The sequence below is a fragment of the Polypterus senegalus genome, chromosome 7 (assembly GCF_016835505.1).
Source record: "Polypterus senegalus isolate Bchr_013 chromosome 7, ASM1683550v1, whole genome shotgun sequence".
In the NCBI taxonomy this organism is placed as follows: domain Eukaryota; kingdom Metazoa; phylum Chordata; class Cladistia; order Polypteriformes; family Polypteridae; genus Polypterus; species Polypterus senegalus.
Window position 1 is genome coordinate 127,255,455 of NC_053160.1, and position 20,985 is coordinate 127,276,439.

At 36.9% G+C, this 20,985-nt stretch overlaps 1 protein-coding gene across 1 annotated transcript in view; it reads right to left on the reverse strand.

The window, feature by feature from the left end:
- Positions 1-5,846: 5,846 nt before the first annotated feature.
- atg10 (ATG10 autophagy related 10 homolog (S. cerevisiae)) overlaps positions 5,847-20,985 on the reverse strand; it is a 77,542-nt gene continuing 62,403 nt past the window's right edge. Inside the window, exons 3-4 of the mRNA XM_039757979.1 lie at positions 6,515-6,637; positions 5,847-5,915 (exon numbers count right to left, since the gene is read on the reverse strand). Coding sequence (XP_039613913.1) covers positions 5,847-5,915; positions 6,515-6,637 — 192 coding nt within the window. The remainder of the gene's footprint in view (positions 5,916-6,514; positions 6,638-20,985) is intronic.

Below are 20,985 nucleotides of genomic sequence, written 5' to 3' on the forward strand. Positions count from 1 at the left end.
AAACGAATAAAACAGCAGTAGCATTTTCGTTCAATCCGGTTCAGTCGTGCAGAGGGGTTGTTTGTAGGTCACCCTGAGTGTACAGTTACATGGCGCTGCTCACTATGCCGTGATCTTGTAACTTGGGCTTACTATAGTTACATGGCACAACTTCTGTAAAGGATCATTATTTGTTTGTTGAGCACATTTGGTTCATCAGGTTGAAGCAGTAAGCACATGTGGTTGACAATGTTGAGTTTTGCACAGATGTTTGTGGATAGAAAGTGAGAAAGTAACGTTTGGAAATACTTTAATTACAGCGCAGATGATAATAAAAGCAAATGTAGAGTGCGAGAAGAAGCTAGCTGGATCAGTACTTAGTGGAAGTCCATCACTTGTCTAGCACCATGACTGCACTTCATACAGGGATGTGCGGTCTCACCTGTCATCATGAAAAGTAAAACAACTAATAATCATAACATAAAATATATTTGTCCACTGGTCTGTGCTATAAATTTGTTTTCTGTATGATTCCAATAATTTTGATTATTTTATAGTCAAAATTGCTTAATTTGTGCATTTCCTAATCAAATATACTGTAGGGGAGAAATGCAAGGTGCAGCAGGGGCAAGATGAGCCTCCTCTCCCCTCGGACTGTGTTGTCCCTCACACACTGGGTGGATGTGTGCAGTTGGCGCATGCCTGTTGCTGTCTCTCTGTATGTCGCCAATATAATGTTTGCACGCGCTTTTATTTTACGCCCTGACTTTCCACAGTCTGGCTAATATCTTTAATGAATGTGTGTGACATATTTAGTCTTGCTGATCAGACATAAAATCGCAGCAAAAAGGCACAAGGTGAGGAAGACAGTACCGTGCCACACTGATGTGAACCTGACGGGTGCTTGTTGCTGCTGTTTTACGCAGAGGCACTGGGCGGCAATAAGTTAGTGATATCAGAAAGTCAAGTGCACTCCAGTGGTCCATATATTTTTATTTTTATTACGACTAACTGCCAAAATGGAAGTTTAAGACTTTTAAAACTAAAGGAAATTAAGTAGGACTTTTACAAGAAAGTGACGGAGATTTTCGTGTAGAAGGATGGGCACATGGTCTTCATTTACAAATAAAGATAAGACCATAAACGTTTTTCAATTTTATAAAAAAAAATGGGATCAGACTATGAAAAAAAACAATCCAATATTTAATATCTACATTTTGACTTTAAATAAAATATTCTTTTGTTTTTCTTGTTATCCTTTTGTTGGATTTTCTGTAGTAAAATTGATTAAAGCATCAGAATTAAAAGCTTTTAAAAACAACTAAATATTCCAACTAAGGTCAAAATTGAAATTCATTTTTTTTTGTACAACACTTTATACTTTCATTTGTATTGAATGAGTATGGATTGTGAAATTGCAATGCCAAAGTTAGAACACATGGAGGATGCAGAGCAAATGCGCTCTCTCCGCTCTCTCTCTCTGCTATAAATGTAATGTTCTTTCTTGGCCAAATATTTACCTTACCTATGTGTGTTCAAAGAATGCTGATGAGATATTAATCATAACCAGTAGTGCATGCTGCCAAATGAATGGTGAATAAACTATTCTTTTGGATTCATTTATTTGTAAATCTCACTCTGAAGGAGTCAGTGCCTCACCAGCCATGAACCTCACCGCACGTCATTGCTTCAGTACTGCCAGCAGAAATCGTCAACATACCGTCTGCTGACGCCAGTGGCCGAGGACCTTGTCTGTGCACCTGCATTACAGGTGCTCATCAAGCGAATATTTTCACTGTGTGGCTACTGATGCAACGGACATCACTGCAATAGAAACAAATCTCTTGAAATGTGTGCTTGTTTAAAGTTAGATTCTTGAATAGAAGCACATGTGTTCTGTTATATTTGTACCTTTTGTGAAAGTGTTTATTTGATATTTGGACTTCAAGCTTCACACATTATAAACTTCATGTCTACATTTTGTCAATAATTACTAAAACATGAAAAATGTTTCTGTTTTAACAATGTGTTTACATACTGTAGATTTTTGTAGACACAGAACACACATGAAATGCATGTGTTCCAAATAACGATATAGTATTTATAAAAGGTGTCATTTGGTTGACTTCTCACTCTATACAGCTCTAAGCAACTGACACGCAGGTAAACAGACTTGATCTGAGAAAACTGTGTGGCGGTGGGGGGATGTGATAGCAGGCTGCTTGCTGTTTATCGACACATTTATAAGACAATAGACGCTGACAGAGAGGTGCGAAGGGATTTAAGGTGGGACAGATTTACAAGTTTTTTTCGTAGGCTTTGGTAATTCTAGTGTTAACAGCAACATACTTGCACACACTGGTTTCTTGGGTTGAAACATTTGATTTTGCTGACTACAATCATTAGGCCACTTATTCTGTTTGATCATTGATAGTCAAGCTGTGTTTAGCAGCATTATGAACTGTGAGAGTGTGAGTGACTATTTTCTTGACTGAAACATAACTTGCAATGAAATATGTGTAAGCCAGCATTTGTGGTCTTGCAACAGAAAAAGAAAAAATAAAATTGTATTCATATTATGTAAAAAAGCCAGATCTAAATAAAATAAAACTAAAATTTTAAAAACAGAACTAAATAAAAATAAAAATTGTTGGCTCCACTGAAAACTAGAATGAAATAAAAATAAAAATTAATTTTCTAAAATAACTCGCGCCGTTCTGAAGAGGGGGGCTTCACACACCCCAAGGAGACGCACTCTCTCCTCTGAAACCTCTCTTAAATGGTGATACAATGAGAAAAAAATATATTTTTTTTTACCTCCTCTTTGCTCGATCAGCTGCTAGCTTGCTGCTGCTGCTGCTGCTGTGCCTCGTGATCTGCATCTTGTGTGGTGCTTCAAATGTTTAAAAGCCTGTACAGCAGCTGTCCTTTTGTCTCACTGCCTTGTCTCTCTTCTCCCCCAGACATCCTCAAACACTATTCAATTTCTTTTCGCTGTTCCGTTATTTCACAGAGTAATATTTTCCGTTTGCGCTGATGAGATCTTTACTATTATTTTTTTGAGAATTTCAAAGAGGGGGGCTGAACACAACCCAAGGAGACGCAGTCGCTCCTCCAAAACTCTTAAATGGTGATACAATGGGAAACAATAACAGTTTGGTTTTTTTACCTCCTCTTTGCTCATTCAGCTGCTGGTTTGGTGCTGCTGCCATGCCACATGATCGGCTTCTCATGCCTCGCTTCAAACATTTGAAAGCCTGTACACCTGTCCTTTTGTCTCATTGCCTTGTCTCTCTTCTCCCCAGACATCCTCAAAAACTATTCAATGTCTTGTTGCTGTTTTATTTTTTCACCGAGTAATATTTTCAGTTTGTTTGTGCTAATACAATCTTTACTATCATTTTTTGAGACTTTCGAATTTTCCTACTTCCATTATCTCTAACCTGCTCTGCATGTGTATCATGCCAACATTTTTGAATTCTTTACGACGTTCTGCTTTGTCTTTTTCCGGCCCGGGCTTTTCAACACGCTGCTCCTTCTTCTTCGCTTAGTCATTGACGTGTCATCTAGAACGTATAAAATGTTTAAGAGCTGAGAGCACAGGAAGTGTGTTTGCCCAAAGCATTCCAACAACTGAGAGGTTAGATGACCGTGGTCTGGTTTGAAAATGGTTGTAAATAGGGCGTGACTTGCAAAAGTCACTGTCTCACAGGCCTTGCTTCCAAAGGTTGTAACTATGACATGACTTGACCGTCTCGTGGGATGTGCAAGTGTCTCTCTGTCACTCTTCAAAAGATCTCTCTTCAAAAGATCACATCTCGTCACCGGAAAAAAAAGTCTTATCTTGTCCCAAGATTTTTTTATTTTTATAATAGAGAGAAATAAAAACTAAAAACTACAATTAATATCAAAACTGAAATATCACTGGTGTTAAGAAGGGCAGCAAAAAGTCATTTCTCTCCAAGAAAAACATCAGGGACAGACTGATATTCTGTAAAAGGTACAGGGATTGGACTGCTGAAGACTGGGGTTATTTTCTCTGATGAATCTCCTTTCTGATTGTTTGGGGCATCTGGAAAAAGATTGTCCAGACGAGAAAAGGTGAGTGCTACTATCAGTCCTATGTCATAGTAAAGCATCCTGAGACCATTCATGTGTGGGTTTGTTTCTCAGCCAAGGGAGTGGGCTCACTCATAATTCTGCCTAAGAACACAGCCATGAATAAAGAATGGTACCAAAACATCCTCTGAGATCAACTTCTCCCAACCATCCTAGAACAGTTTGGTGACGAACAATGCCTTTTCAAGCATGAAACAGCACCATGCCATAAGGCAAAAGTGTTAACTAACCCACCCCAGGAACAAAACTACAAGTATTGATTATGCAAGAATGGGCTGCTATCAGTCAGGATTTGGTCCAGAAGCTGATAGACAGCATGCTAGGGTGAATTGCAGAACTCTTGAAAAAGCACGGCCAACACTGCAAATATTGACTCTTTGCATAAGCTTAATGTAATTGTCAATAAAAGCCTCTGAAACTTATGAAATGCTTGTATTTATACTTCAGCATACCATAGAAACATCTGACAAAAAGATCTAAAAACACTGAAGCAGCTAACTTTGTGAAAACCAACACTTGTGTCATTTTCAAAACTTTTGGCCACGACTGTACATTAGCGTGTGGTGTTATGGGTCCACAGCTCGTGGAGAAAAGGCCATTGATTTTAAATAAATAATCACCGCACCCGAGGCGGCTTCGTGAGGCGTTGTTAGCGAGCCGCGGGGCAGTCGTCGATGTGGGCGTTTCTCACCGTGTGCACAGGTGAGGAACTGCCCACATTCGTGATTGCTCCCATGGCTAATGCTGCAGCTGTGATGGCCCCTCACGTTTTTAAAAGAAGCACAAGTCGGTTGGGGAGAAAGAGAGAGAATCGATCGGAGAGAAAGGAAAGGAGAGGACGGAGGTTACAGGGAGCGTGGAAGCAAGCGGTGCAGGAGAGACGGACACGCGGGCGTGTGGTGAGCGCGATCGGCGCTCGTGGGCAGCTGCGAGGAAGCTGGGTGTTAGGCCGACACCCAGGTGTTTGTGTAGATGTCGCTCCCGCTGAGCGATCTGGTAGCGGGAGTGACAAGGTGAAAGCGACGGGCCGCAGAGAGGCCATGGAAAAGGCAGCGGAAGTCGGGAGACTTGGTGATGGAATCCCCAACGTGGGCGACCTGGCCGTTGAGGGTAATCAAGTCTCGGGGACTGGGATGAGTGCCAGACCGAAGCCAGGGATCGGGAGGTCTCCAGTCTCGAGCGTGTGATGTAGGAGGGCAGCTGCAGAGAGCGTCTTGCCTGCTGCTAAGCCCGTACGGGATAAGCAGGTGAGACGCATACAGAAAATAGGCACCGGATTGTGTTAGTGTTTTAAGATTGATTCCATAAGAAGATTTAACCTCCGATTTTAAGGATTGTTTTTTCTATTGAGTTTTAACCCCCACGTGTTCTTTTAATGGATTATTTATTTTATTGAAGATCTGCACTATTTATTGGAACACTGTTTTTGATTTGATGGACAATTATAAATAAAAGCACTTTTGCACTTTTTACCTTCCCTTTGCTCAGATGCTTAATTTGCCTCCATTGACTAGCTCACTCGGCAACATTATCGACGGTGTTGGGTTCATGTGCTTCCAATAGCAAAGGGAGTGTGGAGCCTGAACCCACATCGTCACATAGCGTTCAAAACAATTACAATGGGATCCAATTATGATGAATTGTGAATGCAAATCTCATTCTACAAAGATTAGTGACAGTGAAAAATCTAGAATTCTGCATTATCAAATGAAACAATTCAAATTAGTAAATTCAGTGATTTCAGAGCATTAATGAGGCACGATGAAGCTCTGTTGTGATTGCTGTAGAATCTGTGCAGAAGAGAAGCCTGCATGCTTCTGAATTTAGATTAAAACACCAGACTAATAGTCCATAATTTACCATAGATCAGGCCAGTAAGTAAATATAAATATGCATAAAAAATAAAATTCATTATAGCTATGCTAATAATGGAAAGATATTGGAATTTTAAAGCACATTTTCGGTTAACACTTGTATACTGTATAGAAACTAATAAAAACAACAATATGTAGCCACTCTGAAAGTAACATTGTTTATGCAGAAGTCAAATCAAGTCTTACATATTTCAGGATAAACCTGGACTCTATTCTACTCTATTGTGCTTACTGCTTCCAAAAGATGCTAAAGACACCACCAACTGACCATGAAATGTATTAAACATCAGCACAGCATCCATGTTCATTTGACCTTAGTTTCAACTAGACTAATGGTATAGCACTGTGCTGTGCTTGTTCAAACTAAAAAGCCATCGTGAACATGTTGTATTGCATCAGGTGCTATCCATTGCGGTTAGTGCTTATTTTTCAAATTGTCTTTTGATTTACCCTTGTCTAAGCTGTTTTACGGATCATACTGAAAAAAATGACAACATAATAAACAAAACCATATAAAATGCAAATCTTTCTTTAACACTCACCTGAACTTCAAACTCCTGCCTATATGTTTTCTCATTCACAATTTTTTGTTGTTCTGGAATTGCATAACCAAAAGCATTTTTCATTTTCAAAATAACTTTTTTCATGTAACCTTCATTAGTACCCTGCAAAAGAAAAAAAAAGTCAAAGGACACTCAATACAGAAAATAAAAGCATTTGCTTTTTATTTTTTGCTTTTCAACATTTCCTACATTAAGTTAGAGGAAGTCCCTAGGAAATCTAAATCAGCTAATAAGCTAGTCATCATTATAAGCCAAACAACTGTTGTGATGCTTGTTAGCCTGCCTTTGGCGATATTCTCCAAAAAACTAATGCTATCATTTCCAATTATGCCCTACAACAAACACACACACTTTTTATAGAAATAAAATAGGCTACACACTAAGGCAATTAACATTAAGCATACACATTAGGTGTTATTACCAACTTTGAAGACAACTGTATTGACAGAACATGTCAGATTATTAGTTCAAGAACATCAGAATGAGACTGACGCATCATTGAAATGTACAATGAAACATGATTTTCTGTTCAATTCATTGTCCTTGAAATGAGATTTTCTGCTCACTTCATTGCCCTGCTGCCTGGAGTTGCTAAAATGGCAATAACAAAAAAGTCCGTGTGGGACAAAATTGCGAAAACTGCCATAGCTTTAAGCATCAAGTCTGTGTTTTCCAAATCCTAACTTCTTCATAATAAATGGCCTATGCATCTTTAATTTTGCTCTTCAGCCACCTTGCTACTCAAAAGTTGAATATTAATTTTGCTGTATGAAACTGTCTAACTAGGTGTACAGTAATCCCTCGCTATATCGCACTTCGACATTCGCGGCTTCACTCTATCGCGGATTTTAAATGTAAGCACATCTAAATATATATCACGGATTTTCCGCTGGTTCGCCGCTTTCTGCGGACAATGGGTCTTTTAATTTAGGTTACATGCTTCCTCAGTTTGATTGCCCCGTTGATTTTATACAAGGGACGCTATTGGCGGATGGCTTAGAAGCTACCCAATCGGAGCATGTATTACATATTAACTAAAACTCCTCAATGCTATAAGATATGCTTCCCGCGTGGTGCTTGTTTTGTTTGCTTCTCTCTGTCTCTCTCACTCTCTCTGCCTGACGGAGGGGGTGTGAGCAGAGGGGGCTGTTTACACAGTGGCTGTTTGCCTAGAAGATAGGACGCTCCTCTACAAAATGCCGCTTTATCGCGGTGCTTCTGTATACTTAAAACTTAAAAGCACGTATTGATTTTTTGATTGTTTGCTTTTCTTAGCGCTCTCTCTGACATTATCTGCTCTTCACGGTGCTCCTTTGAAGATAAGATATGTTTGCATTCTTTTAATTGTGAGAAAGAACTGCCATCTCTGTCTTGTAATGAAGCACAGTTTAAACGTTTGACTAAAGGGTGTTATTTCATGTCTAGAGGGCTCTAATAATGTTAACAGTGTGGGAGAGTTTATAAGGGCTTAAAATATATAAAAATAACCATACAAACATATGGTTTCTACTTCGCGGATTTTCACCTATCGCAGGGGGGTCTGGAACGTAACCCCCGCGATCGAGGAGGGATTACTGTACTCGCTGTCTCCACCACTTGTAAGACTATAAAGTACATTCTTGTGTGCTTTATCAGACCGGTAATATCTGTATTTCCAACGTACACTATCCTCTTTTTTTTTGTAATAGTCCCTGTCTAAGTTATTTAGTTGTTTGTAATGCTCCATTTTTGCCTACTTTTTACACCACTGTAATTTTGATTATATTAATGAAAAATATTATGTATTTTGATCATCAATTATATGCTTGCTGTGTAAGGTGTCATTTCCTTTATAAAAAGGACTGCCTGATTGAATAACTTCAGTATTGGTTAAGGAATCTTAGATTTTTCTGAGGTCAAAAATAACCTGTCATCTGGTAAAAGGGTTCTTTCATCTGATTGGCCAGCGCAGCACTAATTCAATTGTGGAATGGTCAGTAGTTGGGAGGCAGATGGTTGGCCGAGGTCTCCAGGACTCTGAACAAATCTGAATCCTCATATGTGATAAAATCTACTGTTACATTTTGCTTTGTAGCTTGTACTGTTACTACTGTACTACAGTATTGTATTGTATGTCTGAGGTGTCAATGACAGACCGGCAATCTAGATCTGTGAAGTGGATTACTTGTGTTCCATTTTGAGTATTGTACTCAACCCATTTTTGACACACATTGTATGCCCAACCTGCCTGAAAAGGGGTCTCTCTCTGAATTGCCTTTCCCAAGATTTCTTCAGTTTTTTCTCTACAAGGGTTTTTTTTGGGGAGTTTCTTAGCTTCTTAGGGAGTCAAGGCTAAAGGGCTGTCAAAAAACCAGGGCCTGTTAAAGCACATTGGGGCACTCCTTGTGTGATTTTAGGCTATATAAAAAATAAATTGTTGTTGTTGTTATAAAGTTTTCATCAGGTATGAAAATGTAAAGGAAAAAAAGGTTATATTAAGTATGTAACAAGTTAATCTGTCATTTAATCCTGGGGAAATGTGTGATTCAAACCAGAGAATGACATTTGCTTCTTCACTTTTTCTTGAAACTTTGTCTTTGAAACCCTGTGAAAGAACGTGCATGGAGAAATCAGTATGGCTAAGATCAAATGATGTGATTATATACAGTATTTACATGGCTGGACACTCTTCACAGGAAATCCAGCAATGGTTTTTGGACGGGCAGGAAGCCTGTTCTGTAATTGTAATTTTTTTTAGAAAAATGTGACACAATTAGACGGGTTTGTTTCGTGAAGTGAGCAGTAAACAAGACATTTTCATAAGGTAAGAGGTCAATGGAAGGCCATCATAGACATATTATGGAGAAAGGCTCCGATGGAAATATCTATCTGTAAAATGAGAAAATTTTGTTTAGTTTAATGATCTAAGGGTGTGTTAGGATAGTGTTGGTCTGTAAAAGGGAGAATAAACAGAATGCAAACTTCATTTCAGGTGTTACTTTTTGGAACGATGTTCCTTGTTTGGTCGAAGGCATTCTACCCAAAATGATAACGAAACTCATTCTATGTGCTTCATTATGGAATTCAAATTCATTACAACAGGAGCTTTTAGTGTGCCAGGGATGGATGGGGAGACGGTGACTATGTGAGTTGGTTGGTAATAAACAGACATCTAGACAGACATTTACATCCTGGAAAGTTGTCAGTGAAGAATCATAGAGCTGTGGCAGATGCATTGTAATGAAAGTATTTTTTTCTTTTCCAATTCCAACTATGCTTCCCCTATTAACAGCTTCAATTGAGTTAATTTAACTATATGAAAAACTACTTTTTTCACATACTGCCCAGTTGGTGTTGAATAACTTTCATTATTAGAATAACTTTGCTTATTAGATAAATAAGTCGGACAGTACCATTTGTTCACTCAGGTGCCTATGCTTATTATAGGATTTAAGTTGAAAACCTAATACATTTCTCTGTCAAAGCTTATAATAAGAGTGTAGCTGCGTTTATCCAAATTTACCAAAGTTCTGCAGCTTTTAGTTTGCTTCATAATAATAATAATTCATTCTTTGCATTTATATAGCGCTTTTCTCACTACTAGTGCTCAAAGCACTCAGCAATTGCAGAATAAGGGTCTTGCTCAAGGGCCCAAAAGAGCAGAGTCCCTTTTTAGCATTTACAGGATTCGAACCAGCAACCTTCCGATTGCCAGTGCAGATCCCTAGCCTCATGGCTGATTCAAGCATCAGTGTGACAAATGTTCAAATAATTCCACAGACAAAAGTTATTTTTAAGGCTTATATATCTTGTTTCATTTTTCTAAGTTTGGTCATGCAGTCACACTTGAGGCACGCTAAGCACGTAAGCATGTTAAACACGTTAAACACAGAAAACTGTATGCCTTCCCCCATTTACAACATACCCCAAAGTCTACAGATACAGTTAAGAAAGTTCTATCTCATGTTTACTTACAGGGGGTAAAAGGCTAATATTCTATTATTGAAATTAAGCACGCATATGAATTTAACATCAAACATTAGCTTTCCAAGGCTAGCTCTTACAAAGAGGCAAAACTAGAAAGGGAGAGGAGGAATTCTTCTAATTGTACATGTACAGGTTGGGTAAAAAGTACAGATAGAAAGAAAAGAAACACTGTATTCAAGATGCTGGCACAGCTAGGTCCCAACCCAGTACCCTTTGCTGACTTACTGTTAAAAACTGCTACCAAAAGAGAAGGCACTTAGGCTGCAAACCAAGTCTGTAAGACCTGTGGAGTCAAGTGCAAGTCCCAGGCTGGACATTTGTTGTAAACATGTAAGAGGGCACCCATCATAACAAATAACTATGTAACCATTGACCATTAATTGAAATTATCTAGAAAACATTCACTCTAAACTGGGCAAAACAACATTCACCTTCATAGTGACATTCATCTTGTTAACAAAACTCAAACAGCTGGACACTTGTTGATCTCCACTATATTTTAAATATGTTATTTAACATGTGACATTAGGTAGTGATTTTATAAATCAATCAATACTGTCATAGTACAGTGAAATTCTTACTAGCATGTCTGACCAATATGAAAAACATCATTGCTTAGTCACCATAACTAACAATTACTACTGGTGTGTGACTACTGTGATTTCAGTTCAAAAACCCAACATTGTCCTCTATACAGAGCTATTGTTATCACCATCCTAAATAACAATAAGCACACTCTTCAATGGCAAGCCCTCACAAACAAACAATGAAGAGTACAGAGTTACCACCTTTGGTTTAACCTGTAGACTGGTTGGGCAAACTCCCAACCAGTGTTTTGTGGACTTGGAAAAGGCGTTCGACCGTGTCCCTTGGGGAATCTTGGGGGGGGTACTCCGAGAGTATGGGGTACCGGACTTCCTGAACCCGTTCCCAATGAGAGTTGAACTCCACCAGCACTGCCCTTTGTCACCAATTCTGTTCATAACTTTTATGCGAGCAGGCCCAAAACATGTGACTCAGTGAGGCCGGAGCTTGATTGCGGCTTTCTCAGGTTGGATCTTGCCCTGGAAACATTTTGGACAATTTTAAATGAGAGAGATGCACTCGATATATAATTTTAAGTTGAATAATTGCGCATATATGAGCTTGAGTGAATAATGTGCACTGCTACTTTCCACTCCTTTTCTGAAATATTGAGTAAGAGATCCTTTTCCCACTGTTCTCTTGGATCTTTGAAAAGCAGGGACTATAAAATAAATAGTTTTATATATTACAGAAATGCTGTCTGAGTCCTCTAGACTGAGCAATATTGTTTCCGGTATAGCGGTAGATGGGAGGTGAGGAAAACTGGACAGGTTCTGTTTATCTAAGTTTCTGATTTGAAGTTAGTGAAAGAAATGTTTTGTTGGTAAGTTATATTTGGAGTGTAATTGTTTGTGGGATGCAAAAATGTTGTCTATGTACAGATCTCTAAGTGATTTAATCCTGGATGTTTTCCAGGCATTAAAACAGCATATGTTTGAGAGGGTGGGAAAAGGTGGTTCTCGTGCAGAGGTGCCACAGATAAAAGCTTCTCTATCTTAAAATACTTCCAACATAGGTTCCATATTCTGACTGAGTAAAGCACAATTGGGTTGTTAGTATATTGGCAACAATTTGTATTTATTGGGGTACAAAGCAAGGAATATAAAGAAGTAATGCAGGATTTTATTTCTATTGCGGACCAAGCCGGTGTATGTTCATCTATTTCTGTCCATGTCCACGTTTTTATAGTTTGTATGTTTGCTGCCCAGTAATAAAATTGAAAGTTAGGTAGAGCCATGCCACCTTCCACCTGAGGTCTTTGTAGGATTGCCCTTTGGATACATGGATGTTTTGAATTCCAAATAAATGAGGTTATGGTTAAGTTTAATTTCTTAAAAAAATGATCTATTGATGCATATTGGAATGTTTTAAAATAAAAAGAAGAAGCTGAATGAAAGTCTTGCTTAATTTTTTCCATACACACGGCAAAATTTTGTTGATAAAGAGCTTTATATTTACTTGTGGCGTTTACCCCTAGGTACTTAAATTGAACTTCTATGATAAAAGGGAAGGTGTCCAATCTAATATTGTATGCTTGAGAATTCACTGAGAAGAGTACACTTTTATTTAAATTGATTATGAGACCAGAAATCTTTTGAAATTCTGTTAGTGTTGTTAGGACTGCAGGCACAGTATTTTGTGGATCTGATATATACAATACCATATCATCTGCATATAGAAAAACTTTCTGTTCAAGTCCTTCTCTGATAGTCCCCTTTATCTCAATAGCATTTCGACAGTGAATTGCAAGTGGCTCAATGGCGACTGCAAAAAGCAGTTTTGACAAGAGGCATCCTTGTCTGGTACCACACTGTAGTTTAAAGTAGTCCGAATTGATGTTGTTAATACAAACGGAAGCTTCTGGATTGGTATAGAGCAATTTGATCCATGTACAAATGTCTGAGCCAAACCCAAATTTCTCCAATGTAGTGAAAAGGTAGTTTCATTCAACCATGTCAAATGCTTTTTCTGCATCCAATGATAATATCATCTCCGGGGTGTATGTCTTTGTTGGTGAATATATTACATTAAACAGGCATTGAATATTAAAAGCTAAGTGTCTGCCTTCAATATATCCAGTTTGGTCTTGTGATATTACTGAAGGCAGCACTTTCCAATTTATTTTTGTGGGAAAAATATGAGATAATCTGTCCTCTTAAGAAGGCCTTCAGGGTTTCCCAGAGTGTTTCTGCAGAAACATCTGAGGGTGTATTTGTCTCTAAAAAATCGAATCTATTCAACAATTGTATTTACAAATGATCAAAGTATTTACTATATACTATAGTTTGTGTAAAATGTCTAGTTTTAATTCCTGATTGTTTTTGTATTGTTTGAGTTGGCAATTTCCATAAATACTGCCAAAGTATCTAATTTCAAATTACAAATTCTTATTTTGTAACTATTAACATATATGTCAGGATCTCAATGAAGAAAACTTTTTATGCAATCTTTTAAATTACTACTATCATTGTTTTCATTTTTTTGCTTTATTGTTATGACAGCAACTGAACCCATTGATAGCCACTAGAGCAAACAGCAGTGTGAATGGCCCAGCTACTATGAAGGCTGGTGGAATTCACATACTGATATCCAACTTTTGCAACAACCAAGCAATAATCCACAATAGCTTTGTGCAAGACAAATGCAATGCATAAAGAAAACTAAGGAAAATAATTGGTTCTGCTTGGTTATGACTTTTGACTAAAAATTCTGAATAACGTATGGATGTGAGACAAAAACAATGACCACATCTCTCTTCTACTCAAAATACACAGTCTGGTAGAATAACAAAATCTTTCCTTCCACATAGCTTATCAATAATCAGAATGAAATTTGGTTGGGATGGTCTTATTTTCCTTGTTAAACTGGTAGAAATTTGGCACAATGGATGAAGGTTTTTATAAAAGAGTCTGAATTTCAGCTTATAAAAGGCTTACATTATGATTTTGCTATTACACAGCCCCACCACCAGAACTAACAATGCCTATTTTTAACATCTACTTTTTGTTTCAGAACAAAAAGTGTCTGAACCAGTTGTCATGTCTGTCAAATGCTACCTAACTGTGTGTGGAGCACTGTGATATTTCTAGATACTGTATGTGAAGCTGCAGTCTGGCATATTTCTTGGCACTGATATATTCCCAACTCTAACCCTAAGTAAGAAATACATGCACCCAGTAGAAGGCCCATAAATGTAACCTGAAAGTACTAAGAATACTTGGCAACCTGAGTTCTGGTGTGAATAGTGCAGAAAATGACAAATAAATGCATACAATCATTTCAATTGCAAGATTTCAACTGAACTATACCTATAAATTTAAAAGGGAAACATCTAATTCAAATGGCTATTAAGCAAGTAACTGAATAAAAGGACTTCAATAATATAGTGATGGCTCTACTTAAGTGGACAGCTTGATTTCAGTTTTCTTCAAGACCCTAACTGATGTGAACAAAACAGAGCCCCCTCAAGAAACAAATGGAACCAGGCATTTGTGTGTATGAGCAAAACATCACACTGACATCCTTTCAGGTACACATTTTTTCTACACATAGTGTATTTCAGTGGGTTACTGCTGTCAAGTTAGAAATACTACTAACTTAGTAAACATACTTTATTCAACATAGCATGCATTTTTTTAGATTTAGTGTATCACAAAAATGTGGAGCAACCACATGAGATTCTTCAATCTTATATCATATGGATTGTTTCTTCTCTTAGTAAAAATTATTTGCTTTTTTTGCTACTTCCAAAATCAACAAACAGCTAACAGAAAACTGCACACTGAGGGGAACATCTTGAAAAAATTATTTTAAAGAATCTTGGGGAGGTAAAGTATATTGCCAGCCTCAACACACCTACAATTATAAACAGAAACAGCAGCATTGAATAACCATGTGCAAAACAATCTGCCATTACTTATAATATTTAGATTTTTTTTACTAAGCTATCAGTAAAATACTGCCTTGTTTCAGTCATGTTCAATTATGGTAATTTTGCAAGTCCTGATAAAGAATTTGCATAGACTGTAGTTATGGTGCTTTTAAGAAGACATAAAATGAAATCTGATAGCATATTCTCCTTTAATATTAAATATAACACTGATTTTCAAAGACACATCTGAACCATAGGTCACTAGTGCTTTAAAATCAATGCAGTCAGTTATTTGATGAACACATCCCTTCAATGTCATTAGCAGAACTGTGTAAGCACTAGTTCATCTGAGTTTTCAACTTCAAATAAAACCAAACACCCAATTAAAGACTATAGGCAAAAAAAGCAATAAAACACTTAAGAAAAGGCACACATAAGATCTCTAAGACTCAAAGATATAGAAATTGCTCCGCCAATGCACTGTATAAAATGACCCCAAATTTTAACTGTTTAAATTCTATATTAATGACCCCTCACCTCTGCATTATCCAATTGATAATTCTAAATTTTATTTCTTGCCAATTTGGGCTTTTCCTATTTATCTTGGCAAACAAAATCATTTTTGCAACAGTCTGAAAACGGCTTTCAGCATTATCTATAACACTCAATCTATTATACACAATGTCAAAAGCAACACACGGAAATCAATGCCATCTTTCAAATTTAAAAGTTCACTTTTAGATTGTTTTAGTAAACATTTTTTCAAGACTAGCCAGGATCAGAATTAAAGTTAACCTAAAACACACTTCTCCAGGATGTCAGAGGAAAATGGGCATAGCTGGAGGAAAACCCACATGATCACAGGCAAAATGTGAAACCCCCACACACAAGAACTGGCCTGAGTTACAAAGCAAGATGTCTGGAGCTATAAGGTTGCAGCAATAATATTTGAGAAATTATGCTGCTCCTTTATTATTAGATAATAAAAATTCTCACTGCCAGAATCTAAAATCACAATATTGTACAGTATTCCAAACTATGGAAATTAAAGTAACCTTTAGCTCATAAATGACTAATTACCTAAAGTGGTCCTGACAGCTATTGTGAAAAATACTTCCACAGTTGTCCAAGGAACATCTCCACCTGGTTAGGTACACAGTGGAGTTCACCTTACTGGCTGCAGGACTTCCAAGTACAACATGTGCTAAGCCGGAGCTGCATAGCACTGTAAAGGTTAAGGAAGTTAGTTTAGGATATCACCAGAGCACATATATATTTGTAACAAAAAACACAGACAAGCATAAAGAGTTAGGGCACTTTCAAGCTAACCTTGTATTATTGAAAATAAACAGTGTATAAACCGCATTGAAAAAGCAAAAACAAACATCTGGGTGTTGTGATGAACCTTCTGCTTTCTGACGACGGATCCAACAGTGCTTAATGGAACATTTAAACTCTTCCATATTTTTCTGTAGCGATTTCCTTCCTTGTGCATTTCACAGACTTTGTTTCTCACATCAGCAAAGTGCTCCTTTGTCTTCAGTATTGCAGTGATTGTCCAACCAAGACTATAGCCCTTACAAAGGGTGCTTCTTATATCCAGAGAGATATAAAGGACTCACAAGTAGTACCTAATTATGTTTAATTATGATCAAATGACTCTCACCTGTCACTGTCGTTTGCAATTAATTTGTAGTTTATGTAAACCTGGAGCTTCTAAAGCACAGAGGTTTAAATACTTGCGCAAACACTAACTTTAGAGTTTTTCTTCTGTAGTTAACTATGTGCAGAAAATAGTTTATTTTGACACTGGAAACGTTTTGTTATAACATAAGGGTTCACTTTAAAAATTCCCAATGGATAAGTATGCGTACAAATCTTTTGTCATGCAGAAAATGTTGGTGACCTTCAAGGGGATTGAAATTTTTTACAAGCCATTTCACATACTGTATATTGTATACAGTATATACTTTTGTTTATATTCAGTATAGCTTTTGTTTGCATGCTGCCCAATGTGTTTGGGGAATCCTCATTTTTTCTGTGTGCTGCTCTTGCATGTATTTGTTGTTTCAATTTGTTTTCTGCATTTCTGAGATTGGTTTTATGATTTGCTTTTTTGTCTTTATTTTTGCACTTCTCATTGTTCTTGTGTTTTCAGATTTGATTTTGCATTTTTACATTTGATTTGTGTGTTTTTAATTTGTTGTGACACCTGTGATTTATTTATGTGCTCTTCAATTTTTGTTTTTGAATTTTCAGTTTGATTTTGAGTTTTCTGATTTCCTTTTTTTTTTTGCATGATTCAATTTGGTTTTATGAAATGAACTTCAGGGCCACGGTAAGTGTTTTTCTTTTGTGTTATTACCCATTGTTGAAATCCTCCAAAGATTTTCTACATTTTCAAGCATAAAGGATGCTTGGAAGGTAACTGTTTATTAATTTTGCCTGGGCAATACTGAGCCCAGAACATGACAATGCATACATAGACATATATATACAGTAGACCACCGCAAAGACACAGTTCAGGGTTCGCAGCCTCAGTCGTTCGCAGATTTTTCCTTAGAACGTTTGGTTCTTGTCTCTATGGTGGGGTCACTTCCTAGTCTCATTAACAGTGTTTCTGTGACCAGATGAATCGGAATCATGGTGTATAGCGACACACCGTCAAACGAGACCATGACCTCGTCCTCGGAGATGGATACATCTTTCAAATGTTGTAATGCCAATTCGGTGCTGTTCACCAAATATTCCGAGTCATAAGTTTAATGTTTGGGTAACTGAAAAAGTCTTTCTGACAAGCTGTAAGATGGTCAGCCTATTAGGCTGACCACTGGTCTGAATTTCAGTGGTGTTTTATGTATTTTTGGGAGTTTGTAAAATTCAGGGAAGTTAGCATCGTTGGATTTCGTTTTGTAATAATTCTGTGCATCCAGGTGGTTGTTATTTCAGAGTTTGGTTAGAGTAGTGTATATTCTATTAAGTATTGTTTACGTTGGGTCATTATTCAGTTGTTGATAAGTGTTGATGTCAGAAAGCATTTCTTCCATAGCTGTTGTGTATATTTCCTTGTCTAATACGACAGTTGCGCCTCCTTTGTCAGCTGGTGTGATAATTATGCTCTTGTTATTCCGTAGTGATCGCAGAGCTTTTTGTTCATTTGTTGAAATATGTGTGGTTGGTTGTCCTGTGTGTAACTGGCTGGAGATATTGCACCTTATTTCTTGTGCATTTTCTGTCAGTATTTTTTCAGTTAATAAGATGAACTTCCTAGGTTCCTTGGAACACGTCAGATGCATCTTTGTAGATGAATCTGCCGAGAATATTGTGTTCTTATGATATACACACAGAATATTAAATTTATTTATTCATTCAGCCTCTGTTAAAAAAGAAGCACATTTTCCCTTAGAGGACAAGTTCTATCTATCTATCTGAAATATATGATACTTTGAAAAATTAATACTATTTGTCAAATGAAGTACCAAATATCCACTAATACACATTTGTATGAGAAGTCCATTAAAGAGTCTGACGAACAGCAACTGAGATATTAAAACATTTTATTGAATCTGTTCTGACAATTATAGTCTTTTAATTAAATTAATGGTTATAATTATCTGAAAACGTGGCCATTTAATGTCAGCATAAAACCAGGCCAGCAACATCTTTGTGAAATAATATCAGCAGTTTTATAAATTCCAGAATGTACAGCGATAGCACTGGCATGAACTTCCTTACAAGTATCCTTTGTCTCCTAAACTCAATAAATAACTTTCATACTCCTCCTGTTGCCCTGCTTGTCATTTTTGACAATAGTAAAGATCATCCCCTTGAAAAAATTATATTCACGCAGCAATTAATAATATGGTAATAATGTAAAACACTTCAAACAAACCTTCAATATGTGCATTTTCTTTGTTTAAGTTGACTTCTTCAATTGATCGAACACTTACAACATGGGGCACGACAACACACATACACAAATATCTTTTAGTATTGTTTCAAATAGCCTTGAAAATTGTTAGTATCTGTCCTCTGTCCAAGCCACCCATTTACAAAAGAGATTTACAGGCTTGGGCCAGAAGACAAAAAAGGAGACGGAAAGAAATGCCAGTCTAATGCATGCCACACTGACGCTCGCTCAAACTACTACAGTTTAAAAGTGCCACCCAACCTGATGGCAACTATTTCAGATGGGTAGTTAAACCTGGAAAATGTATTAATGGACACAAGAAAAAAGTTGAAAGACTTATTCTGACAGTGACCAAGTTGGGGATTGTTGATCTGTGAAGTGGCAGTAAAAATCAAAACAAAAATTTTAAATCTGATTACAAAATATATCAAGAAACCTCAAAAGGTATATAATGATTAATTTATGAAAACTACATAGAATAGATAAACACATGTTTTTCCTTCAACAGTCATGCTAATGTCAGAATTTGTGTGTTTTATTACCTACTTTGTGCACATATTGAAGTTGTTTTATGGAAAACGCAAGCACACGAGTAAATAATTGTCAGCGGTTACAATTTAAATGTATATTTGCAGTATATAATTGCTGTATCTTGAAATGCCAAATTAAAAATGAAAGGATGATGAAAAGTTATTTTTTGCTTAATATACTTTAAACAAACTGATCACAAAATTTCCTAATCAGTTTGACTTTGTTGGTACCCTAGAGTGGCACATATCTTGGAAGAAGCACTATCAGGTGTATTTGGATTTTAAAAAACCTAAGCAGTAATAGTAATAATAATATCATCTTACATTTATATAGCATTTTTCTGGCTACTCACAGTGATTTTCATAGACATACTTTAAAAAAAGACAGTGAAAGAGCTTGATTTTTTTTTTTTAATTAAAAATGTTCAATATCGTAGCCTAATTTTTCAGAACAGAAATAGAATTCTAAAAGATTAGCTCCAGCCATGAAAATGAGTATCTCTGCCAGCAGACAGAACAGAGGGCCATAATAGAAAATTAAGCAATACTAAAGGTTGCCTGTGAACTTTTAAAAGGGATTTTGAACAATTTTGCAATTCCAGTGTTCATTTTAAAAGCAGTAGACAGAGGCCCACATTTGTACAGTTCTGCTCCAGCTGTAGAAATTAGTGTCCCCTCCAGTGGAATGTACAGACCACTACAGTAGACATGAAAGTGATATAAAATTGTTCAAATACAAGATCAACAATTTTAACTGTTTAGCGTTTATGTTGTAAGCAGTATTCAGGTGGCACACGTTTCTATGGCAAAGGCTCCACTGAGGAAATGAGGGCCCCCACCAGTGGATGAGTAAGGACATAGTAGACAAAAAAGTGATATAGAAGACTTCCTTCAATCTTTTTAAATAAATCGTGGACAGTTTTGCAATTCTAGTATTAATTTTGCAAGGAGAAGACAGGGTGCACACATTTCTACACCATAGACCAAGCTGTGGAAATAAGTGTCTCCTCTTCTAGAATGAATTAAGAGACACACTCAATATGAACGTGCTATAAAAGACTGTCTGATAGGCTTATTAAAGAAACTGTGCATAATTTTAATTACCTGGTGTTCATTTTGTAATGGACCACAGCAGATGAGGAATGCCACAGACTGCTTCCTACAAGTTTTTGAAATACATTTGATGAGTTTTAATCTCCCATGAAAAATGGTGCACAGAACTCCTGTGTGTTTTATAGGATAATTGCACCTGCTGTGAAAATGAGATCCCTGTCCAATGTACAGGGGGTGAAAGGGTGGTTGTGATAGAAAATGTATTTATTTATATAGAATTATATTTCATTTCAATAGTTTTAATGACTCAAATGGCAGAGGTGAAATTTTAGTTCAACAACAAAGCCTTTCCTGTGGATGTTTTTTTTTCCTTTTAATCCCCAGGAACAACCAACTGTGCAAATGTTTAAGAGCAAGATGTCACTTATAGCATGACAATGGATTGCTACATTTATTTTAACAAGCTTTCTTTTAAATGTCTTTGTAAAGTGTTACTGGGTGTCGAGCAATGTATTATTATTACTGATATTTTACT